General features: G+C 37.5%; 2 protein-coding genes and 1 long non-coding RNA gene across 5 annotated transcripts in view; 1 reads left to right on the top strand and 2 right to left on the bottom strand.

Moving 5' to 3' along the window:
• Positions 1-24875, bottom strand: part of LOC149036901 (two pore channel protein 1-like) — a 37777-nt gene extending 12902 nt beyond the window's left edge. The window contains exons 1-2 of one of the 2 annotated variants that reach the window (XM_089190404.1): positions 24747-24875; positions 265-468 (exon numbers count right to left, since the gene is read on the bottom strand). In XM_089190404.1, the coding sequence (XP_089046530.1) occupies positions 265-450 (186 nt within the window). In that variant the 5' untranslated portion in view covers positions 451-468; positions 24747-24875. Of the gene's footprint in view, positions 1-264; positions 469-5442; positions 5582-24746 lie in introns of those variants that run through there. The other variant, XM_089190402.1, reaches the window with a different exon arrangement.
• On the top strand, positions 5094-14210 carry LOC149036902 (uncharacterized). Its single transcript, XR_016181915.1, has 3 exons — positions 5094-5218; positions 8818-9089; positions 12167-14210. It is a non-coding gene; the product is annotated as an uncharacterized LOC149036902 (long non-coding RNA).
• On the bottom strand, positions 8287-24886 carry LOC113681017 (two pore channel protein 1). Of its 2 annotated transcripts, XM_089190405.1 has the most exons (29): positions 24747-24886; positions 21678-21881; positions 20792-20905; positions 20085-20215; positions 19543-19631; positions 18679-18713; positions 18434-18492; positions 18226-18325; positions 17392-17465; positions 17079-17121; positions 16640-16703; positions 16348-16408; positions 16119-16170; positions 15917-15986; positions 14921-14965; positions 14555-14611; positions 14110-14178; positions 13861-13933; positions 13203-13295; positions 13058-13129; positions 12782-12871; positions 11977-12053; positions 11323-11369; positions 11036-11104; positions 10455-10542; positions 10015-10109; positions 9435-9505; positions 9037-9187; positions 8630-8959 (listed from the first exon to the last, which is right to left on the bottom strand). In XM_089190405.1, exons 2-29 carry the CDS (start codon positions 21861-21863, stop codon positions 8771-8773), a joined length of 2364 nt encoding a protein of 787 aa, XP_089046531.1. In that variant the 5' UTR covers positions 21864-21881; positions 24747-24886; the 3' UTR covers positions 8630-8770. The 2 variants fall into 2 exon arrangements, with proteins under 2 accessions (XP_089046532.1, XP_089046531.1); XM_089190406.1 differs by lacking the exon at positions 9037-9187 and having other exon boundaries at positions 8287-8959; positions 9434-9505.
• Between the last annotated feature and the right edge of the window lie 187 nt (positions 24887-25073).

The following is a 25073-nucleotide window of genomic DNA, read 5'->3' as shown; positions in this document are numbered from 1 at the left end:
AGGATCACACTTTTGCTCTGATGAAGGGCTAGCGCTGGAAATATCAGCTTTAGAAACTCTTTATGGTGGCCAATGGACATTATTATACATTAGACTTGCTTAGGGTTAGGCTAACCCTATGAGAACTATGAGCATACATTCAGTATACAATAGCATGTGAAGTTGATACGATAACTCAATATCTGTGGCAGATATTGGGTTATCATGTCAAGTTCAAAGTCGCACTCCCATAACACCTCTGCCTAGAGCTGAGTGTACACTTACCTCGACTGGAACACTCAAATTCTTAGCTTTTAGTGCTGGTGGTTTTTCAGTGAGTCCCAAGGCAAGAAGAATCAATGCAGCCATCAGCTCCAAAACATAGAATTTTTGGGAATTTGCCAGAAGGTACCATCGCAATGTTTGAGAGGTGGGATGGGTTTCAAAGCGGTCATTGTTCTTTCCCTCCATGAGATATGTTGCTGCACTCTACCAAAGAATTTGTTATAAAAAAATCATTAATCATAGAAGTGGGTGGCAAAGGGTTGACGAGTGACTCACAACTATCAGTAGCCCACAATTACTATGTGACATGTGAATTTTACAGAAAGGAAAGGAAAGGTGAGATTTGAAGTTTTCCCTTCTAAATTTGTGACCTGTGAAATATTGGGTCCCAATTTTGGTTTCATGCCCCAATTTTAGAAAAAATTAATGGATGAGAGGTGTTCAAAGTTCAACAAATTAACATGGGATTCAGAAAGAGCGCTTCGTAAAATGAATTAATTGTTTAGAATGAGAAATGTTGGCTTTTCTGTATTTTTAACATGTATTTTACCGCACTTTATGAGAAATGCGATATTGCTGGACATATGAAAGACATCAGATTATAGTAAACGTGTTATTCATGCTAAGAAAATGGTGGAAAGTTGTTCGAGAGAAAATGGAGTTCTCTGCACTGTAGCATGATCATGGTTATTGTTCCTTCATGACGAGAGTGAGTGGAAAAATTTTAAATCAAATATTTCTTGAGGTTTTGATGAATTGCACCAAACATTTTGATTTGAGCACTTCTTTAACAGCAAGCTGTGTTGCAAGATTCATGATTTGTTGAGAGTGCCAATTATATTTTTCTCGATTGGTTTGCTTGGCGCTATCTCTAGATGAATGTCTGATTAATATTAACTATGGACTATTTTCTGTGGCTCCTAGGTAGCTTTTTCGCCTCACGTGACATCGTGTCTGACTGACATGCAGTGTTAAAAGGTGTTATTATTGAACAATGATTTTTCTACGAAAGATGGCTGAGTTTCTCTTAGGTGGTTTGGTCGCAGTCAATTTCATGGTAAACATCATGGTGTGTTACTCTTGGATCGGGTCTTTCAATGTTAGAAGTCTGAACAATTGCAAGTGTGTTGCAAGGTGGATTTTATGTCATTATTGACTGTTGAGGCAATTTTTTTTGCTGTTTCGAGGGTAATTTTGAGAACACTGGACGAATGGAAATATTTTCGTTGCCTGGAGAGAGTGATCTTGTGGAGTCGTTTAGGTTTGGCTAAGGACGAATTCAGATACCATCGTTAGCATGCTTATTTGATTCTGTTATCTGAAGTGAATGATTTGAAATGGTAATTGAACTGAGTGGAGTGCAATTTGGGATGAAATCATATGCATGATTTCAAAATCGAACGAGCGAGCAGCGCGAATTTGATTTGAAATCACATGACTTCAGACGAAAATTGCACAACACGAGATTCAATTACCACTTTATTACATCCATTTTGAAATCGCCCAAATACAGGACTTGGTCAGTTCAAATATTTTATTGATGCAATACTGAGCCGGTTTGAAATTAAATTCATCCATTTTCTGGTGGAAAAAATAAGAGTTTTGGAAACAAAAGTTGCAAAATTTACTACATGATACTCTTTGTCTTTCATTTTCCTGCAATTGGATAGATTACTTCAAACAAGCCTTGAAATCTGATTGGTTGCTCTGTTTTTAGTGTAGCCTCCTTATTGGCTGGGAAAAAGATGCGATTTAAAGCAAACTGGACGCATATTTGTGTTCACTCAGGCTTTCTGTTGGAAAGAAACTTTGTTTTTTTCTTTGTGAGAGCTGACAACAGCATTTTTTATGTAGTGTAAAGACCCTTTTCTTTTTTTGTAGTGGGCTGAACCATTTATCAAATAGGCTGTCTTCTTATGTTTTATTTTTCTTGGTTAACAAAAGATTCCAGGCTGAGAAAGCTTTTAATTATAAACAACCCCAAGTGTTAGGGTGATGGCTATTAAGCCATGCAAGAAAACCAATTGCTTATTTTTCTAAATACCAAAAGAAAACAAAAAGTCACTACCAAAGCTTATTAGCAGATGAACTATTAATTATGTGGGGTTGTTAGAGTGGTTCTCATGAGCCTGTGAAATATACTCTAGCATATTTTGTACTATTACCCTCCAATTAATTTGTTTCCATTTGGAGTTAGCAAAGAGAATATAGAGCTACAGCACAACTTAGATTAAAGTTTGTGGTTTCATTCACACTGTTTTGAGAAACCATCCTATTTTCAATATTCTCAATTTGTACTCCTCTCACTTCAAATATATCACTGTTGTGTATACTCTGAAAATAATGCACTTAGCTATCAAGGGACAATGCTTTGATAAGAACACACGTGTCTTGAGGCTGCCCTCAACCATACAAATCTCTAGAGAATAAAATAGTTTGAACCCTATGTTACTATGACAATGGATTACAACAGCAATACACCTTATTGTTACTATGAAATTGGTGTAGTTTTCAGATATGAGCAACTCTAAGGCTCTTTGTAAAAAGGTACAGTACTGATATCCCTCTACAGCAGTTTCTTGGTGAACAGTACCAGAGTAGTTTTCACCATATTTCACCACATTTCTACATTTAATATTTTTGGTAGTTCTGACTGCTTTTAAAATGCCTGTCTGGCTAATCATGACAAAGTTGAATAAAACTGATTTCCAATATTCATTATTTGTATAAGATCATTTGCACTACTCCGTTACTACGACTTGGAGGAAGAAGTAACAATTGAGACAGCTGCAAGTGACTATGGACTAGGAGCTATTCTATTTCAAGCCAGCAGACCAGTGGCATTTGCTAGTCGCACTATGACTGAGACTGAGAGACGTTACTCTCAGATCGAGAAGATTTGACCACTATCTCCATGGAAGAGAAAAGATTACAGCAATCACAGATCATAAGCCTTTAGAAACCATACTTGCCAAAAGTATCAACAGCGCGCCCAATAGGTTAGAACGCATGATGCTACGACTGCAAAAGTACCACCTGAATATTGTGTACAAAAAGGGAACTCAGATGTACATAAGTGATCATCTGTCAAGATCTGCCCTCCCAAATGGCCGAACGAAAAAGAAGGAAATAGATGATTATGAAGTCTTTACAATTCACGCAGAAGAACTTCTCATGAAAGAGATCGAAGGAACAGATCCAAATATCTTTCATAACATGACAGATGCAACCCTTCAGAAAGTAGCAACAGCAACCTCAAAAGATGATAATCTCATGACCTTAGCTGAAATTATAGCTAGTGGATGGCCTGAGGACAAGACGCAAGTACCGCCTTATGTCCGAGACTACTGGCCGTATAGAGATGGGCCAGCAGTTCAGGATGGAATAATCTACAGAGGAACGAGAGCGCTCATTCCCACTGCTATGCGCCCACAGATGTTAGAAAAAACACACTTCGCTCACCTAGGAGCAGAGGGATTCATGAGACTCGCGAGAGATACATTGTATTGGCCATCGATTCATCATGATATAAAATATCTCTGCGATAACTGTTCAATATGTCAGGAAGCTAAGTCAGATCAACCTAGAGAAACCATACAGAGCGAGGCTATTGCAAAGAGAAGATGGCAAATAGTTAGTACTGATCTTTTCAATGTGAAGAAAGACGTCTACTTGGTAGTTGTGGATAATCTCACAAAATACTGGGACTTGGAGCAACTGAATGATACTGATGCTGAGTCCACAATCTTACAGATGAAGAAGATTTTCGCCCGGCAGGGAGTCCCTGAAGTGGTGATATCAGACAATGTTCCTCAATATGCTAGCAAGGAATTTAAGGAGTTTTCAGAGAGTTGGAACTTTCATCACTATACCTCTTCACCACACCATCCAAAAGGAAACGGTACAGCGGAAGCTGCAGTCAAACAAGCTAAGAGGATACTCAAGATGAGTCACGACCCCTGGATGGCTATTTAGGAATAAAGGAATACACCTGATGAGTTGGCATCACCAAATGAGAAATTGAACTCCAGAAGAACAAGAACAGTTATACCACTGAAATCAGAGTTACTCGAACCCCACGTGATACCAACCTCAAGCATCGTACGAGCTTCAGTCATGAAGAAGTAACAGAACAAGAGGTATCATGATAAGAGAGCAAAGCCGCTACTCCCTCTTGTTGTAGGAGATAGTATTTACGCCAAGGTCAGGCCTCAGTCGTCGCCCCTGTGGACACAAGGCCGTGTGGTCAGAAGAGAATCTGACAGATCCTACATGGTGAAGGCCGATGGCCGTGAGTACAGGAGGAATCGGTGTCACATCAGGAAAACTAGAGAAATGACAACGCCCAAAGTCGTTGTTACAGACCCTTCTTTAGACTCTCCTGTGGGCCCACCCACACAGTCAGATGCAGCCTTGCCAACTGCCCCACAGCCAAAGTTCATAGAATTACCTGGAGTCAATAATGAAACAGGACAAATGCAGTTGAGTGACATAAGATATAAATCAAAATCAGTACCAGTACCGATTCGACAAGGCGTAAGAAGATCACGGAGACAAGTCAAGCCAAACTCAAAGTATAAAGACTTCGTTCTGTTTAAATAACCTTAGAGACATTTAATAGACTGCAATAGGCAATGTGATTTCTCGTGATTTCCCTAATGAACTGTTCGTCAGTCTTTGTAAAGAAGAGAGGACGTAGTGTGACCTTCAAGAATGTTCTAGAAGTATAGCTATGTCATGCTTAGTCATCCATGAATCAATATATAGATAGAATCTGTTGTAATGTTACGGAACGTTCTAGATCCTCAACCGTACCTATAAAAACCGAGCTTGTAACTAGATGTAGAGAGTAGTTTAGTTGCTGGTATAGCCCAACAGATATCAAAAAAGGTGTATGCTGCAGAATACAAGACGTCCACACTTCAGCACTAATACAGTCACAAAATACCTGTGTGTGAGTTAATTCTACATTTTCGTTCTTTACCGCGTTAATACTCTTTCCTTCTGTAAAAATGTAAACGCTAGTCATGTATCAAAACTAAATGTCTCTCTCACGGCAGTTTCTAGAAGCAACTTTTTGGGTTGAAACTTTCAAACACTTTTGTAAACATGATAATAACTTTGATAATAATAACTCTACAAACTTTTGATGTTTTATATTACTGCTGCAAAACCTACCGACTCTTTCGGAAGTCCACTTACGCGGAGATTCGCCATATCGGTTAATATTCGTAGAAGGAAGTGCAAAACAGTTTTGAGTCACAATACTCTTTTGGCTGTTGAATTAGTTGTTGGATTCGCTACACTTCAAAGCTACTTGCTATGCAGACTTGATAACAATCTTTCTAGATCTCATGATTTTTTTCTTGTGAGAACAAACCGGGCCTTTGTTCTAAATGACAAATAGTCAGTTCTGTTCATTATTTCGCACATCAATGGTTCCTCAAGCACAAACCGGAAATGAGGTGCATGTGTTTGCTGTAGCAACATGGATGTTTATCGTAGAGTCTTTCCTTACCTTCAAGAATGTTGAAAATTTGAATAAATGAGTTTTCAACTGTTTGCCATGTCAGACATAGTTTGATACTACTCTGGTTTTCAGATTTAATGAATTTAACCGAAGAAGTTACAATTCACAGACCCAATGTTTCGACACTTCCTATCTAGTACCTCCATCAGGGGTGATCTAAACGCTGCAATAAGAGGTCCTTTATTACAATCACTAATTAGCGGCCTTTTTCCTGACGAGGTGTAAATAGGAGTCAGGAAGTAAGCCGCCATCGTCACGACGATGTCAAAGAATTCAAAAGTCAAAGAATTCTCTCTTTGGTCCCCCTAAGTCAATTGCACCCTCAGAAGTTCCAGAATCATCAGTAAACTAAAACTGGAACCTTGTCATCTGGAGAAAAATATTTTCTCATAAGCCCCCTTAGAGCACTTTCACAAAGATGACTATTTGTGTTAAACTGGAATAATGTAAGCTTAAGCTTCTGAAAAAAATATCGAAAAGGGATATAGCTTTTGACGTTCCATAATGAATGAAGCGTCCAAGTTAAAGCTAATTTAATTTCCCCTCTCGTATAATTTCCTCTTCCTCCTCTTCTTGTTCTCAGAGCCCAAAAAACTCAAGGGCATAGATAGCCGAAAGTGACTCAGTATCTTACTTAACACCCTGAGTAACAGGCTCGGGGTTAGTCTCACCGTCCAATATAAACTCGTCTGCCGGTTCCTCTGGGCACAGGTACAAAGTAATTTTGTTGTAAGGTTTACCTAAATCTTCCTTGTAGTTTAGCAGAGTGAATTCTTCTTGCTAACCTGAAAGATTTATGGCCAGTTGTCCATCTGGGTAAACCAATTTCCGCCTTGTCTTCGAGTCAAATACCTGGTCATGAGCTTGGCGTTTCACCAAGGCCTCTGTAAAGACTTCTGCATATCCAGAATCCTTTCTTACTTTCATGGGCAATGTCTTGCCACGGATCGGAGTTATCACATCTGGGCCAATAAATCGCATCAGGTCTATATTGATTAGCACTAAGGGATCCTCTTCTTTCTTCTTCTGCCCTCTTCTCTTGGAGCCACTTGATCAAAAATGAGTCGACCTCTCTTCGCTTTTCTTTGCAGCATAGTTTTTTGAAGCTCAAGCATTTTTTTGCACATTTATCTGTTTCACTGGCGCTAGAGTCGTTTTCTATCTTTTGTCCACAAAAAGGGCAAAATTTTGAAAAATATTTCAAACCACGGAAGCCGAAAAGGGACAATCAAAAAATATTTTGCAAATCCTGAAAAATGTTTAGAATCAATATTTTTTTTTAGACAAATCGCTTTTGAAAAGTTTGTCAAATCGAGAAATCAATTTCAAATCCTGGTTTAATTCATAGATCCGCAAATAACTTTCATGAAAATCGAAAATAGTTTACAATCCAAGAATCTTTCAAAAATCCAGAAAATTTTCGCAAATCGAGTGTAACGAAGGCTATTTTTAGTTGTGATTTGCGTGACTTTCAATACCCTTCTGTTTTGTGTGACATACTTTCGTCATTATATTTCATTCGGCCACGAGACACGTGTTAGTCGCAAGTATTGCCAGAAGAGGAGATAGATCGAAGGATTGTCGAAATACTAGAGTAATAGAACGGGGGAAGAGGTATGTCATCTTGTTTATTTTTGTATTCATATGCCGAAACGTGTACAATCAAAGGTCATCTTGTTTCGCTTAGGATATTTGTGTTGTTTTGATTTATCTGTGTACACGCCCCGCGTGTTCGAGTTTAGGACATTTCGATTAGTGTGTATTGTATGGTTATGGCCTATTTCAATTTATTGTATTTCTGTTTTTACGAGCTTTCAAGTTCAATAAACCAGTTGAGATTTGATAGACGCTTGGAGATTTCGTCAATATAAAACATTTCTCCGACGCGGCGGGGAATATATATCAGGGACGATTTTGTTAAAAGTTTACAGGACAGCCTGTACGATTTTACGCCACTATCTGCGACGGTATATATACTGTAAGATTGTGAGCTGTTAACTAACGCCATAAAATCTTTTGGTATGTTTATATACCGACTGGAAGAATTTATGCCGTTAGTTACTGGCGTAAAATCTTGCATATACATATTACCGACGGGAAGAAATTACGCCGTTAGTTACTGGCGTGGTCTTACAGATTATTCATTACCGACTAGAAGAAATTAAGCCATTGCTTACTAAGTCCATTCAGAGCACGAAGTTCGTGAGATAATTAAACGTAAAATCGAAGGCCCTTCATCACTTCTTTTTCTAAAAACTGAACAATAGTGTCTCCTACACCTCTTAAAAGCCCCCTTCAAAGTTGTCATGCCGAGAATAAGTAAACTTTGCGTGACATTACGTGACGGCAGAAAGACTCTCTCGGTCCACAACTGATATCTTCTAACCAAATCACTTTATTGCATACTCTTCATCAAATAATTTTTCTTTCTGTTTTTGTGTGGCGAAAAATAAACACTTGGTGTTCATCTCGGTTAGCAGTCTTGAAAACGCATAAAATATCATTTTTCGTGGTCAGTGTTAAGGACTATTCAATCTGAAAGAATTTCCTAGAGTATGGGATATTTTTTAGAATGAAAATAGTCCCTGGGAAATCTAAACATTTTAGCAGATTTGTTCATATTAAGTAAAACTTTACCATTTTAACCTGGTCTAAGAAGTTCTTTTTTCAGTTTCCAGCCGAATATACACTGAGCTGGCGCTCTAAGCTTTCGTTATGTGACAAACGATGCGGCGCTACATATTTACAGTTCATTGCATGACGCTAGTGCAGCCCCAGATATATTGATAAGAGCGCTTGAAAAACCAACCGCATACTTTGCAGTTGGTTTTTCAAGCGCTCTTAGGAACCGATCAGACTGGTATCCGCCTCATTTTAGGTAAGAGTTTACTGAGTATATATACATAATAGAGTAATCTGTTGAACCTTGTTGGAGGGTATCTGTTTTTCCCGCTCCCATTTTCAAAAGGTGGCGTCTTATTCGTCTAACGCTATGTTTACTTCTCCCATTGTTACTTCATCAGTCACAAGACCATTAGATGACGTGTTCGCGGGGACTGATGATGAAGGAGAGTTGGTAGGAGACATGGCCATTGTGTCTTCTGTTATGTGAGCGTGCGCTGAAGGTTCTCCTATTTCGAGGGGCTCTTCATTTTGTATCCATTGCTACAAGGAAAAGCAAAACATTTTCAAAAGATGGCTTCTTACTCGTCTGACTCTGTGTTTACTTCTCCCATTGTTACCTCATCAGACACATGAACATTGGATAACGTGTTCGCGGGGACTGGTGATGAAGGTGAGTTGGTAGGAGACATGGCCATTGTGTCTTCTGTTATATGAGCGTGCGCTGAAGGTTCTCCTATTTCGAGGGGCTCTTCATTTTGTATCCATTGCCACAAGGAAAAGCGAAACAGGTTTATTACAAACGAGATAATATTCAAAGAACGAAGAAAAAGGGGCGCAATGACAAAATGGTGTGACCTCGTCGCTTTTACATTACTTGTCTAACTGACTAATTTACTACAGTGTAATTTAACAATTAAAAACTGACTTACTTACTACAGAATAATTCATCAGTTAACAACTGACCAATTTACTACCGAATAATTCATCAATTAATGATAAATGAAAAGTTTATACCTTGACTTCATCGTCGTACATTCTTACTCTCAAATCCATTTTCGTCTTGGGGCGTTTTCCTTCGTAATGAACCTGCAATGAAATGAGTGTACGCGAGTCACATAACAGTCTCAAACTGTATTAAAACAGTTAAACCTCGGTACAACAGGCCGCTACGCATTTGAGACCTTAGTATATCGACCAAAATACTACAGCCCAACAAGTGTAAAATTTATGAACAAGAACCCTTAAATAACGATACCTGTTTATACGTTCAATGTAACTTATGGGTCTCTCAACGGTTGAATGTATCTGATGAGCATAGGAAGCTGTCTTGCGGGACCCTTGGATGGTATCTCGTAATTCATTTTGATAATCAGTGATAGTAGATTGAAAGTTTTGAACTTATTGTTAAGTTGTTGAAAGGAATATAGCGCAAATGGAAACCATAAATATACGGTCATTTTGATACTACCGTAGTGGGAAATCATGTCCTATGCTTGCTGGTGCTTGTTGGTGTTTCATGGTGTTTCCTTTAAAAGCAGAAAACTTGGGAGTTGACTGAAAATGTCTGACAGACAACGAAATAATGATATTCTTACGAGCTGATCGGGCTGCAGATCTTCCACATAGCTTTTGCCCAAGGCCAGGAGTTCTTCGTAGGTCACAATGATTTCCATCCTGATTTTCATATCCTCTGTGGACAGGTAAACCATTTTGTCAATATTGAATACACTTTCCTCTAAGTGCAGCTATTCTCCATCTTGACAAGCAAAAAAATTAACGCCACTTCGTATAATGTGTACGCTTTGCGAACCTTTCCCTTTTTTTATGGTAGGTTGAAAGGTAACACACACGACTTAGGTTTATTTTGCTGTACAACGTCTGTGACGCCACTAACGATCGAAGATACGTGATCTTTGAAATACGAAATTCATTGACAAAAGAGACAACAGAGAACGTTTTCATCATTTCAATGTTGTTATTTACGGCGGAGTGGTCCAGAACAGTCTCGATTAGAGTAATATCTGAAGCTCTTCACCTTCTTCGTCTGCAGGATGTTCTTGTCTATATTTAATCCGGAAGCGAAAGGCTTCCAGGATAAACGCCACAACAATTGTCATAACAACCTGGTCAAAATAAGATAGAAAAAGAGGATACTTGATTACCTGACTACCGAGAACTGTTAAAACTATGGTAAAATAATTATTTTCTAAAGGCACATAGAAGAAGATAAAAGAAGCTTAAAAAGCCTGAAATGTTTCAGAAACGTTTTGGATCCTCCTTTACTCATCTACCAGGGTCAAAATTTACCATCTCTTTCATTCTATAATAATTTTTCTATCTCCGCGTGTTGCATATGGACCTAATAGGTAGCCTAAGTAACTCGCTGAAGAGTAGCTCTCCTAAACTTACCGTGTAGGCCCAAATGTGATTAGGATGGGATCTTTAATTGGCCACAAAACAGTCTATAATGGGTTACTGGTTATGAGAGGACAGCGACACACCCAGCAAACACTGACTTTCGTATCCCTTCCCCCGAAGCTATTTCAAAAGCCCAAGTATGCAGATCTTTGTCTAAAAACTTGTGTAACTATGATAGTCGGTGATTTTATGACTTACCATTGTGACAATGTAAAATAACATAAAGAATATACTGGCCCAGTCTGATGTCAGGTATACTATCCCTTCCTGTCAATAAATAGGAAAAGAAAGCTGATTATGAAAAGGCAAAAACTAATCCAGAAGTTGCACAAAACAAGCCGTTAGCTCCACCACAAGGTAACCAATTCAACCCAACTATGATGATACACAGGAATCCCATGCACTCACGAAGGCTGATCCAACTAAACACCGTCGGAAGCTTATGAAGCAAGTGGAACACTGAAACAAGCAATCGTGTTTCTTACCATTATTATAAACCAGTTGTTTACCACTGTCAACTCGAACAAAGTCACTGCAGATAATGGTAATAAAAAACGGTTATGTACGATGTGATGACACTCTCCAATGGAAGGGTGGCCATTTTAAAGAATTTGAGAAAATTGCAAGCATGAGGTGGAAAGGGAAGTGAGTTGGTGGGTGAGTTGGAGAAAGATTTTGAATTCTTAATTACCTGCGTAGCAGTAAAAGGCCCATTTATCAAAATTTACCTCATGATGGGCTATTTCTGTAAAATCGCATTAAGTGACGCAATGACGCAAATAATTACGATAAGTGTATGCTAATTGCTGGATGTTTACAGACGTTTTACAATTGAAAGGTGAAAATAGGTCTTTTGTAGTACCGGGGTGATAGTGACAGAGGGTACGCTCGATTACCTGCCGTTCTTCGGGAATTTAGATTGAGCCTGCGCTCACCCCGACAAGTTTGGACTTAAAAAACGGCGGAAATCGAGCTTGGACGTGGGGTGTCCCTCAGTGTGGTTTAGCTACCTATAACACAGAAACTAGTCATCCTTAAACTATATATCCTTTGTTCGTTATTAAAAAAAAGTGCTTCATTTGTGGTTCTTCCCTATTTGCAATAATACTTTAACCAGAAAACAGTTTAAAGGCGCTTGCCGTATGAATGTAGTAAATCATCGAAGTTGTTCAAATGATAGCCACCCTCCTTGTATGCTCCTTCCCACGAAGTGTTTCTGTGCAAAATAAAAAAAATACAGTTAGAGATGAGATACATTCAGGAATACCAAAATGTAAATCGTAACGTCTTACTCAATCTCTCATAGGTCTCTCTTTCAATCTATCATAGGTCTAAAAATGCTGGCGGATTTTTGTACATTTCTCAGCCGAGGCGAGGAATAGGGACGAATGCTTCCGCCGCACAGCTCGACTACACTGCTCGACTGAAATACGTCAAAGAAATGCCTGTTCTGCATGATAGTGTGCAAAATAAAACTCAATGCTAGGAAAGACGAGGTTGTTGAGTCGGTGACCGACCCATATTGGAGAGAAACAAATGTTCAGCGCTTCAACTGGGATTCGACCCAACGATCTTCCAGACAATTAGAGCGTGAGACTTTTAACTTCCGAGCTAAAGGTGACTTGTGGCTGAACTGAGACCATCCAAGAGATAATAAAGGGAAAGAGGAGGACAGACTGGTTATTGGGTGGAATACGTCGATTCCACTTGAGCTATTTTTGGTTTCAAACATATGCGGAATACTTCTTCCCCTAATGTTCGTACACCAAACCAGCCTTAACGTGATCGACTTACATTATATCACTTTCACGCCGAACATTAGATCGAGCTTGGTCTTCATGCGGTCGTTTCGATAAACAATCATTAGTTTGAGAGACTACCTGTAAAGAATCCATGTGAAAAAATATTCGATAAAAGACTGTAACTGGAACGGAAAATACTTACACACAACAATTCTTTAGTTCGAGTCCAGAGAAACATTCTATTCCAATGATTCCAAACGAGTAGTACATCAACAGAATGACGACGGCAACCCTGAGAGAAAAATCGTTTCTTGTGAGTAACGTTAGTGCTTGGGTGACGTTAGCAAATCGCATTAGCCTAGCAGAAGACGTTGCGTGACAAACTGTCATTCTCACGCTCAGCCATGAATAAACTTTCAGCAACAGTGCAACGCCTACATAACAATGGACAATTCCACTAGAACAGAGATAGCATTACCTGGCCATTCGAGGTAACAAGACACCTATTGTCTCAAACAAGTCACGGTATCTTTTTTTCACTTTAAAAAGTCTGCAAGGAATATTAATCGTTTTAGTAACATGAAGAACTCAATAAGATTTTTTAAGAAGAACTGAATACTTACAGCAAAAGTCTCAAGGGTCTCACACAGACGATAAAACTGAAGGATGTTGACACTGCACCAAAAGAACCAGCCATAGTTACAAAGAAGTCGAATCTGTGAGATAGCGTAACCATAGAAGCGTTTAGTTCAAGATAAGGAAGTTAATGTATCAATGTCAGTAATTGAGCAACTGCACACCCACCCGACAACAGTCAACTGATAACAACTGAGCCAAGGTTAATGTTGGGTTTGGCGAGGGGTAGGTGCAAATCTACAGTTGCTCAGATACCGACAATTAATCCCAGATTATAGAGCTAATGATCTGAATTCGGGGAAAACTCTTCTAAAACATATTTACTTTCTTTGGCTGACAGCTGGTGCTGTTGGAATATTTAAATAATAGTTTGACATACTTCAAAGTTTTCTCCCACAAAAAAACAAACAAAGATCTGCAATGTATCTATCCTTCGATGCCTGTTCACTTAATACACACAGTTGTGCACCGTGCGAAATGCAATCAGTGTCGATATTCACGGTTGTTCATAGTTTCAGCGACTGCGCCGCGTTGAGCAAAAATTAGTTGCAAGTCAGAATCTACAAAGACTCTACAAAGTCAGAAACGATAGCCTTAACTGCAACACAAGAAAGCACAACTTAAACTCCGTTCTTAAATACTCACATATTCCAGCCAGACCGGAAATATTTCCTTAAACCAAGACCAAGGAGTTTGAGCAAGGCTTCTGTTGCATAAACTGGAAACATTAAAGTTACATTGCATATATCTGAAAGAGTCTTTAAAAACAGCCCAAGTAATTTAAATCCAATACGGAACCAACTTACAAACTTTTACAAAGGTAAATCGAGCTATGCATCGTATCAGAAAAAAAATTTAGGAAAAAATACATGTCACATCGATGAATCAACTCACCACAAATGAAGACTGTATGGTACCAATGGAGCTCTCTTATCTTCTTTTCCCTTTCATTTTGAGGAGCGTCTGCAAATAAAGAGTAAATAAAATCTTTTGCATGGAACTCTCAACATATTTTTCGGTCGAAAGAAATATCATCTATGCACGGATGCGCAGAATTTCTTTATTTGGGTAAGTGCCCCGCGTTTTCTAATTGACTCACAAAACTCGCTCCACTATTTTAGCCAATCAGAGGCCAACCCAACACGCGCCCGGGCGCGGCTTTTTCACGGGCGTTTTTCCCGCTTTTGGTACTAGTCACAAGACCGGTCAAGAGAAATTGCCTCCAATTTTGATAAGCCGCCGCCTAGTTGCGTGGTGTAATGAGACACTTCAATTCTAAACAGATTTTTCAACGACATAATTGGATAAGCTTAAGATCAAAGAGGAGAAAATAACTTACTGGAAAACACAATGATATCCACAACAACTGAAATCCCATTTGTAATAATAATTGCGTCTGTTAAAGAAGAAAATTTCAAAGACGATTATTCAAAGCAGAAATTAATGATCTGAATGTATTATGAAGACTAGCTAAGCATTACCTGAAAGCGGAGTTCAAGGCCAATAAATGTTTGTTCGTAGGTCTAATTAATGAAGCTTAGCTATTACGGCAAGGCCTCTAAAAACGTTTGAGTTAATTTCTTTACGTTTCAGCTCTTGAAATGTCTGGAAATTACAAGACAATATTCCAAAGTGTGAGTGAATTTGCTAAATTCAAGTGAAATGCAATTCTACAATTTAGCAGCAAAGATTCAAAGAGACTTACAGATGACGAACTCAAAAGCTTTCTGTGATATGAGCCAGCGAATACCTGTGAAAAAAATTAGACTTTTGTATCAGGACGAATTTACACATCTAAGTTTCGGTAAGACAATAATCATTAATTGGCATTTGTCACCAACTTGGGGTTTTGGAAACTATAGCAATCAAGCGGAGGAAGCTTTTCATGCTGATCGCATGAATTTCGTGACTTGGTTGTTTCTGGACTGCTGATAACAAATCGTACACTTTCCAAGAATTCTTGCGACTTTTCTAAGACTTTGAACTATTTTCAATGGTTTTAGTTATTTACGAATGGGTTTGTAGGTTTAAAATCTCCAAGGATATTTCTTAACAAGCTCACACAGAGTTACAAACAAAACACCCCTTAAAAAATCCAGGGAGATATACAGAAAAAGACTTTGAAAAAGTTCAAGAACAATTTTTTGAAAAGACTGTCAAAAAGGCCACTAGAAGTGGATGAGGAGATTTAAGAGAATTCCACGTCAGAAAAGTTTACATGAATAACTTCCTGCCAACTGCTCACAATTCTCTATTTTACAAAAGAAAGATATAATTTCTAAGATATCCAAGGCCAAAGGAACCAGAGGTAAAAATAAGTGTTTACACTGTCGTTGTCCTCCCTGTCTTGGCTGGACAATTAATTCCCACTTATTTAGCGACTTTGAATTGAGTGTCGAAAGTAATTCGGAATTGCTTTGGTTTTGATTTCTTTCGTTCAGTGATTGGTCCAGAAGACTTCCACTACTTCCTCAACCAATCAGATTCAAAACTAAAACCAATCGCGACATGGTCACCCGCGTTTTCACGCGCTGTAGGCAGTTTGCTTCTTTTCACTTGGAGTTCTCATTGGCTCTTAAAGTATTTACTGTCTTCTGATTGGTGGTTGTCGCTACTCTGGTTTTGGTTTTACAACACTCAATTCGAACACCGCCCTAAAAAAGACGATTCAAGTACACTGAACATGGATATTAAAACTTGCCTTTGAGTGTGCGGTACAAACAGGTACATGACCTGAAACAGCTAAACCACTGATTGTAATGTTCTGTTACCTTTAAGAAAACAACAACAGTAACCATGTGAGATAAATCATAACACGATTTTTACAGCAGTTTTAGCAGGTTTTGAAATTGTGTTTTTCAAAATGTTCTTCAATTTCTTTCGATAAAATAATAGACACATACCCGCTTCCACCTCATCTCACTGTTTTCAAAAACATTGTAGAATTCATCCAGGCTAAAATAAAAGTTGATAACTACCAGTAAGTGTAAATATTGAGTCACAGTCAAACTACAATGGTACCAGATGTAAAAACTAAATAAATTCTAAACTACAGTTGAGCTGAAAAACAAATTACCAATTCAAATCTTTAGAGAAACCTAAAAATAATGCATTTTTGAAAGAGGACATTACCTTAGTTGTCCAGTGTTACTTTTATTTAGTGACTTAAAAAAAAGATAATTCTCCACATCAGCTGTTGGAAAAGTAGCAATCTTTAGATTAATGACCTTAATAATATTTCTCTAAAATACTTAAACCACAACAATAGTGTGTGTGAGTAAGATTTGAGACTAGTTCAGGCTCTTATTGACTGACTATCGATAATAATATTCAAAATATTATAGTTAACTGCGAACTCGTAAAAAGTAATAAACACTTGAGCACATTTTTTACTTATAAGCCTGAAGTAAATTAAAGCACTTACTTCTTTTGGGGTCGTAATGTGACATCAAGCCTTTAAAAGTTTCCCATTGGATCCCATGTGGAGGCTATGAAAAAAAGTGTAAATTATCTTACCTCAGGGGTAGATTATTTTTTTTGTGCCAGAAAATTTGTTATTGACATATAAATGACCCTGCCTTAAATCAAGACCTAAGTTGTTATATTTAGTTTGACACAATAGTTATTTGAAAGTGGACTATTTCAAGGAATTAATTCATTGGGTATTGACTAACTCAGACAAACTGACAGACCACCAGATTGACAACCTAATGCCTAACTTACTGACTGACTCATGGCCTACCAGTGCTTGTCTCCTGGCTGTCTGCTCCACTGACAGACAGAAGATGATCTATTTGACTAACTGACTGACCAGTTAATTGTTAATAATAGACTGATACATTACTAACTTATCAACAACTTACATTTTCACCTTTGAGAAGTTCGTAAGCTTTTCTTATACCTTTCCTTAGAGAAAAGAAAACTACCAGTCAAGACTTTAAAAAACACACTTAAAGTCTGAGAAACTTTTGTTACTCTGAAGTGCGTCAGATTCTTAAGATCTTTCTTTCCTCCCTGACCTGGACCATTAAGAAGGAGAATAGAGGGAAGAGAAAGAGATACTGTGGATGGTGTTGAGTTGACATCATGGAGTAGTTAGAATTCCTTATAATAACTAAAACCATCAGGTTGCAGACACTAGCCAAAATTCAACTGATTTGCCCCAGAGATTCTTACCTTTTATGAAGAAAGAGTTTTCTAAACTTATTCTTTACAATGTTTGTAAAGGCATCATAAACCACAGCCAAAAGCTGCAATGTTAAAGCAAGAAAACATTATATGTTTACCATAGGCTACATGTAATTAATTTTGGTTGGGGCCAAAATTTGGAAAAAAAATTACAAAACTTTTTGTCACGAAAAAGTAATGAGTGACTTATGGACTGGCTACCAACAGGAAAAGATATCTCCTGATTAATATTTTTCTCTGATTGTTTATGTTCTTATCTCCTGCCTGTTTGACAATGTAGAGATACTGTTGGTAGAAATTAATTTCATCAGTCACTTCTGGGGGTGACAGGTTAACCCATAGCTTTCCACCCTCACATCAGTTTACAAGTTCTCTTTACTGTTATCAACAAGTTTTCTAAGGTACTTACAGGGAGAATTTGCATAATAATCAAGAGCTTCTTGACCTCACAATCATTTCCTTTATTCCACTGACCTTAGTTTGATTCAGGGATGATGTATAATATATGATGTATGGAGAAATTAGATCCTAGTCTCAAGGGTTAAAAGGTTAAAAGAGACAGGTCAAGAAAACTGGGTGGTAATTACCATACACAGTAAATGTCTGTGTAGTCTGATTGTCCAGGTGAGAGTAGTCCTAAGAGGACTCAGAGTGTTGTCGGTTATAGTGACTGACATTCAACAACCTGAGCAGAAGTAATCATCAGAGTCAAGTGACTTGCCAGATTGGTAGAGACCAGTGGAAATATATCAATATTAGCTGGCAATAATGTGGTGCATGTCTGTGCCACAATTTATACATTGTGGTGCTTTGAAACCTTACCAGACTCATGAGAAAGTAAAGAACAATTGCAATGTAGACAGCAAAATAAATAAAAGACCATCGTGATCTGATATATGCTGGCATCATTACATCAGGATAACTGTAGAAAAGAATCCACAAATTTAGTGTAATTAATAAGAAGGAGAATATTTCAAGGAACTAAAATCATTCTTGCTTAACTTATGAATAACTATTTAATTTCACCTACTTTGCTGTTGTAAGTAACACAAATAAGCTGATGAAGCTTCTCCAGAAGCTGCTGAAAAACTAATTTTGCAAAAGGAGACTGAATTAAATAGAATTCCTTGAAAAGACTAGAGGTCAAATAAGCACTGAACTTTTCTTTAATTGAATAATCTAGCATGCAAGTGAGGTGTGATGGTGGAAAAAAAATTGGTCTGTCAAATATGTCAACATGTTTGATAAGTAGGTTTAGTAACTAAATAAAATTACCTCATCCTTTTCATTGTCAGAAAATAGATAGAACCCTGCAAGCAATAAGGAAACTGTAATGAAGGCTATTTTTAGTTATTTGCATGACTTTCAATACCCTTTGGTTTGTGTGACATACTTTTGAATTGTTAGCATTATGTTTCATTCAGCCACGAGACATGTGAGTTACACGTGTAGTCAGAAGAGAAGAGAGATTGAAGGATTGTTGAAATATTAGAGTAATAGAATGGGGAAAGAGGTATGTCATCTTGTCCATATTTGGATTTATATACCTAAACGTGTACAATCAAGGGTAGTTCTGTATCACTTAGGATATTTATGTTCTTTAGATTTATCTGTATACATGCCCCGCATGTTTTGAGTTTAGGACATTTTGATTAGTGTATATTGAATGGTAATGGCTTTTTTCAATTTAATGTACTTCAATTTTTACGAGCTTTCAAGTTTAATAAATGAACTGAGATTTAATAGACACTTGGAGGTTCCGTCAATATAAAAAATTTCTCTGACGCAGCGTTGTTAGATTGATTTATGTCAGTGTTGGCCCCATTACAGAAACTGTTAGTGAAATGTTGATTCATAAAACAATTCTAAAAGATGGTAGATCACATCTGAGCCAAATGTCTCTTCAACTGTTATAAGAATGATTAGTAAACTAGAAAACAATTTCTACAATCTACACTCCAAGATAACTATTCTTCACAAATCATTTAATTTAGGAATTCATGGAGTTAACTCTAATCAATCTCAGAATTTGGTAACCAGTGCCTTTCATATATAATTCCTTCTAATGAACGACATAAAAGCTAACAACTGATTTCTGGAGCACACTTCTCTAATACTAATTTTTTTCTTATTTCTTACCTAACATAGCAAAGATTACCATGATAAAAAACAGCAGAAAGAGCACGTACAGGATTGGGGGAAGTGAAAGTAAAATCTGTCTGAGAACCCTAAAAATTCAAAGTAAAAGAGAGTGCATGAATCTCATTCAAACAACAGGAAGAAATAACAGTCATTTCAGAAAATAGAAGTTCAAAACAGCCAAAGACATTTTGCTGCCAACGTCTTGAATTGGTGGATTACCAATCCCAGTGCTCTCTTATCAGGATATGTTACAGCTTTGTTTCCCCTGATTGGGAGGGGTACTCTTTATAGGGTGATCCCCAAGATAAACTGGTCTGTAGCCCTTGAAAAGTGAACCCCAAAACTGGTCCCTCCCTAACATCTATCTTTGAGATTGGTGTTATTTCACCATTGATCACGAATTTGGTGGGAAAATTCTTCCAGGAGAGATTTTTGGATCCTGTTAATACTCCGAGGTTGGAACAATAAACAACAAATTTATTTACACAAACCACAGTGACAATTTTAACTTTAATTTTAACTTACAGGGTGAGACTCACCTTCTCACCCCAGAACAGTAATGCGTGTCAATAAGAAAGAGTGGGCGCAGAGATCTTGTTACTCGAAAATGATTCTCCCTTCTCACCAGCACCACAATGGCTTCTACAAATACCACGCACCAAATAACAACCTGATAGTAGGTGAAACATTTGAATTGTTTTAAAGTTGGATTGATATTTCAGCAAGCCAAAAAACATATTGCCAGACCCATATCGATCTATAATACTTAAGAGGTTCTAGATAGTAAGAATCCCTGTCATTTTAATCAAACTAAGTACTCCCTCTGAGTCTCACTTCCTTTCTAATTACAATTATAATAATGGTGCTAATTATCTTACTAAAACATCCACACCCAGTTTGTCCAGATAGAGAAATTTCAATTAAGTGTTGAGAATAATCCAAGATTACAATCACTCACTTGGCGATTGGTCCATAAAAGTTTTACTACCTTCTCAACGAATTAGATGTAAAACTTCAACCAATTGCAGTGTGATAGCTTGTGCACATTTAGTTCCATCCTCTGAGCATTCTGGTTGTTTTTAATTCAAGTCCTGATCAGCTTCTGGCAATTTCTTCTTCATTTTTCTGGTTGTCGCTGTAATCAATTTGGCTTTGTTTTTTTATACTTTCACTTGAAAAGCCCTCTATCAACCCTTTGTGATGGAAAATTAATGCATGTTACAACCAAAGTAGCACTGTAATGTACCGTGAAACGCGTTCTCTTATAGGAGAAGAAAAACTTTGCTCCCTGCCATTTCAGTTTTACAACAAGTCCAGCAAAGACAATCATCAGTGAGAGAACCTCCACGGCTGCATGAACCTGGTAAACAATATTGAATTCATTATTGTAATTTACAATATCAAATTATTAATCTTATATATATCAATTACCCATATTAAATAGTAAGCCCTCTAAATTATTCAGTAAAACTGCTATTTCAATCATTGGTTGATACTGAAGGATTTACTTCTTGACTACTTATAGAATCAATCTCTCTAGGCTTAAGGACATCATGTTAAAACACAACTTAGAGGTTAATTATTTTGCATTTACCCAAAAATACAACTGCATTATAATCACAAGTGTAATCTGTATCTGTAAAGGAGGGGAGGTTAAGGAGAGCCATAGTGACCCTCAAATTGGGAGACACTTTCCCAGTATAAAATTGGCCCAGTAAAATATTCATTTTTGCATCTTCTCATTGTCATTTTCTACATCAGGATCACACTTTTGCTCTGATGAAGAGTTAGCGCAGGAAATATCAGCTTTAGAAACTCTTTATAGTGGCCAATCAACATTATTGTACATTAGACTTGCTTAGGGTTAGGCTAACCCTATGAAAACTATGAGCATAAATTCAGTATACAACAGCATGTGAAGTTGATACGATAACCCAATATCTGCCACAGATATTTGCTTATTATGTCAAGTTCAAAGTCTTTCTAGTTTCCAAGCCCTAAGCAAAAGTTCGAAACTTACCCCCTTTATTCATACTTTGTAAAGCCATATGCTGTAGGACTTTCCCTTTCAACCCCCCCCCCCCCCCCCCCACTCCCATAACACCTCTGCCTAGAGCTGAGTGTACACTTACCTCGACTGGAACACTCAAATTCTTAGCTTTTAGTGCTGGTGGTTTTTCAGTGAGTCCCAAGGCAAGAAGAATCAAGGCAGCCATCAGCTCCAAAACATAGAATTTTTGGGAATTTGCTAGAAGGTACCATCGAAATGTTTGAGAGGTGGGATGGGTTTCAAAGCGGTCACTGTTCTTTCCCTCCATGAGATATATTGCTGCATTCTACCAAAGAATTTGTTATTAAAAAAATCATTAATCATAGAAGTGGGCGGCAAAGGGTTGACGAGTGACTCACAACTATCAGTAGCCCACAATTACTATGTGACATGTTAATTTTACAGAAAGGAAAGGAAAGGTGAGATTTGAAGTTTTCCCTTCTAAATTTGTGACCTGTGAAATATTGGGTCCCAATTTTGGTTTCATACCCCAATTTTAGAAAAAAAAATGGATGAGAGGTGTTCAAAGTTCAACAAATTAACATGGGATTCAGAGAGAGCGCTTCGTAAAATGGACTAATCGTTTAGAATGAGAAATGTTGGCTTTTCTGTATTTTTAACATGTATTTTATCGCACTTTATGAGAAATGCGATATTGCTGGACATATGAAAGACATCAGATTACCTATAGTAAACGTGTTACTCATGCTAAGAAAATGGTGGATAGTTGTTCGAGAGAAAATGGAGTTCTCTGCACTGTAGCATGATCATGGTTATTGTTCCTTCATGATGAGAGTGAGTGGGAAAATTTTAAATCAAATATTTCTTGAGGTTTTGATGAATTGCACCAAACATTTTGATTTGAGCACTTCTTTAACAGCAAGCTGTGTTGCAAGATTCATGATTCGTTGAGAGTGCCAATTATATTTTTCTGGATTGGTTTGCTTGGCGCTATCTCTAGATGAATGTCTGATTAATATTAACTAAGGACTATTTTCTGTGGCTCCCAGGTCGCTTTTTTACCTCACGTGAGATCGTGTCTGACTGATATGCAGTGTTAAGAGGTGTTATTATTGAACAATGATTTTTCTACGAAAGATGGCCGAGTTTTCTCTTTGGTGGTTTGGTTGCAGTCAATTTCATGGTAAACATCATGGTGTGTTACTCTTGGATCGGGTCTTTCAATGTTAGAATTTTGAACAATTGCAAGTGTGTTGCAAGGTGGATTTTATGTCATTATTGACTGTTGAGGGAATTATTTTGGCTGTTTCGAGGGTAACTTTGAGAACAATGGACGAATGGAAATGTTTTCGTTGCCTGGAGAGAGTGATCTTGTGGAGTCGTTGAGGTTTGGCCAAGGACGAATTCAGATACCGAATATACCGAATTCAGATACAAATACAGGACTTGGTCAGTTCAAATATTTTATTGATGCAGAACTGAGCCGGTTTGAAGTTGAATTCATCCATTTTCTGGGGGGAAAAAATAAGAGTTTTGGAAACAAAAGTTGCAAAATTTACTATATGATACTCTTTGTCTTTCATTTTCCTGCAATTTGATAGATTACTTCAAACAAGCCTTGAAATCTGATTGGTTGTTTTGTTATTAGTGTAGCCTCCTCATTGGCTGGGAAAAAGATGCGATTTAAAGCAAAGTGGACGCATATTTGCGTTCACTCAGGCTTTCTGTTGGAAAGAAACTTTGTTTTTTTCTTTGTGGGAGCTGACAAAAGCATTTGTTATGTAGTGTAAAGACCCTTTTCTGGGGTGGGGGGAGTTAGTGCCTTACATTGATGGCTATTACTTCAATACTTGTTACTCAACATTATTTCCATTTTTTTTTCCTTTTTTGAGTTTTGACTTGTAGTGGGCTGAACCATTTATCAAATAGGCTGTCTTCTTATGTTTTATTTTTCTTGGTCAACAAAAGATTCCAAGCTGAGAAAGCTTTTAATTATAAAGTGTTAGGGTGATGTCTATTAACCCATGCAAGAAACCAATTGCTTATTTTTCTAAATACCAAAAGAAAACAAAAAGTCACTACCAAAGCTTATTAGCTGATGAACTATTAATTTTATGGGGTTGTTAGAGTGGTTCTCATGAACCTGTGAAATATACTCCAGCATATTTTGTACTATTGCCCTCCAATTGGTTTGTTTCCATTTGGAGTTAGCAAAGGGAATATAAAGCTACAGCACAACTTAGATTAAAGTTTGTGGTTTCATTCACACTGTTTTGAGAAACCATCCTATTTTCAATATTCTCAATTTGTACTCCCCTCACTTCAAATATATCACTGTTGTGTATACTCTGAAAATAATGCACTTAGCTATCAAGGGACAATACTTTGAGGAGAACACATGTGCCTTGAGGCTGCCCTCAATCATACAAATTTCTAGAGAATAAAATAGTTTGAACCCTATGTTACTATAACAATGGATTACAACAGCAATACACCTTATTGTTACTATGAAATTGGTGTAGTTTTCAGATATGAGCAACTCAAAGGCTCTTTGTAAAAAGGTACAGTACTGATATCCCTTTACAGCAGTTTCTTGGTGACCAGTACCAGAGTAGTTTTCACTATATTCCAGTTGATAACCAACTGCATTTGATACATTTAATACTTTTGGTAGTTCTGACTGCTTTAAAAATGTCTGTCTGGCTAATCATGACAAAGTTGAATAAAACTGATTTCCAATATTCATTATTTGGATAAGATCATTTGCAGAGCTGATCCCCTGTATGCGATTGTAAATCAAAGAGCACAAACTCAGTGCAACACATTTTTGTCCTGCAATCTGTCCAATAACTAACTCGTTACCTTGACTTTATGGAACTGCTATTGTTTTGTTAGGGTCAAAATATATTGGAGGACCAAGATTCTTTTCTATGTCTCAACTTAATTTTGAGTCGCAATAACTTGCTATATGAGCCTCACTCTTGCAAGAACACATCAGTTTGTTACAAGAAAACAATGTTAAATATCGACTGGCACGACATTTTACCTTTCTTATACTTTGACGAATTCTTTCACGACAGTTAAACTTAAACGTCCTTTTATTTAATAGTCTTTTAGCATTAACATAACAGTACAATGTAGATGACATGGGGATACACGAAAGAATGCGTGCATAGACAAATTTTCTAACCTTTCTGCTCGTTCCTTAACCTTTTCAAACTTCGTATCGGTATTCTGCTTAGTTCACGATCACGTCTACATACACGATGAGATTTGCGTCTATGCTTCTCTCGATTAACATAAGATCGTTCAGTTGATACAGCATGTTTCTCGATGAGAGGTTCACTCATAAATGTTCTCTCATAAAGAGATCCCTCATAAGGTTCGCGGACCGACCCGTTCCGAAAATGCTCGATATCTTTTAGCGTGGGTCTACCGCTAACGATGTGTGCATATTTTGTATGCGTTTTTAGCGTATTATAAACAATGTCTATGCTGATTTTGGATCGTGACAGTT

This window comes from Pocillopora damicornis, chromosome 12 (genome assembly GCF_964200805.1).
Source record: "Pocillopora damicornis chromosome 12, jaPocDami1.2, whole genome shotgun sequence".
Classification (NCBI taxonomy): domain Eukaryota; kingdom Metazoa; phylum Cnidaria; class Anthozoa; order Scleractinia; family Pocilloporidae; genus Pocillopora; species Pocillopora damicornis.
The sequence above is the reverse complement of the archived record's forward strand: the minus strand, read 5'-3'. Positions and strand labels throughout refer to the sequence as shown.

Excerpts from the sequence above, each read along its gene's own strand:
- LOC113681017 (XM_089190405.1), bottom strand. The coding sequence starts at position 21,863 with ATGGAGGGAAAGAACAGTGACCGCTTTGAAACCCATCCCACCTCTCAA. Across the intron at positions 15,987-16,118 it reads GTGAGATGAGGTGGAAGCGG|GTAACAGAACATTACAATCA; the intron begins GTATGTGTCTAT and ends GTTTTCTTAAAG. Across the intron at positions 10,543-11,035 it reads TATTTTACATTGTCACAATG|GTTGTTATGACAATTGTTGT; the intron begins GTAAGTCATAAA and ends TATTTTGACCAG.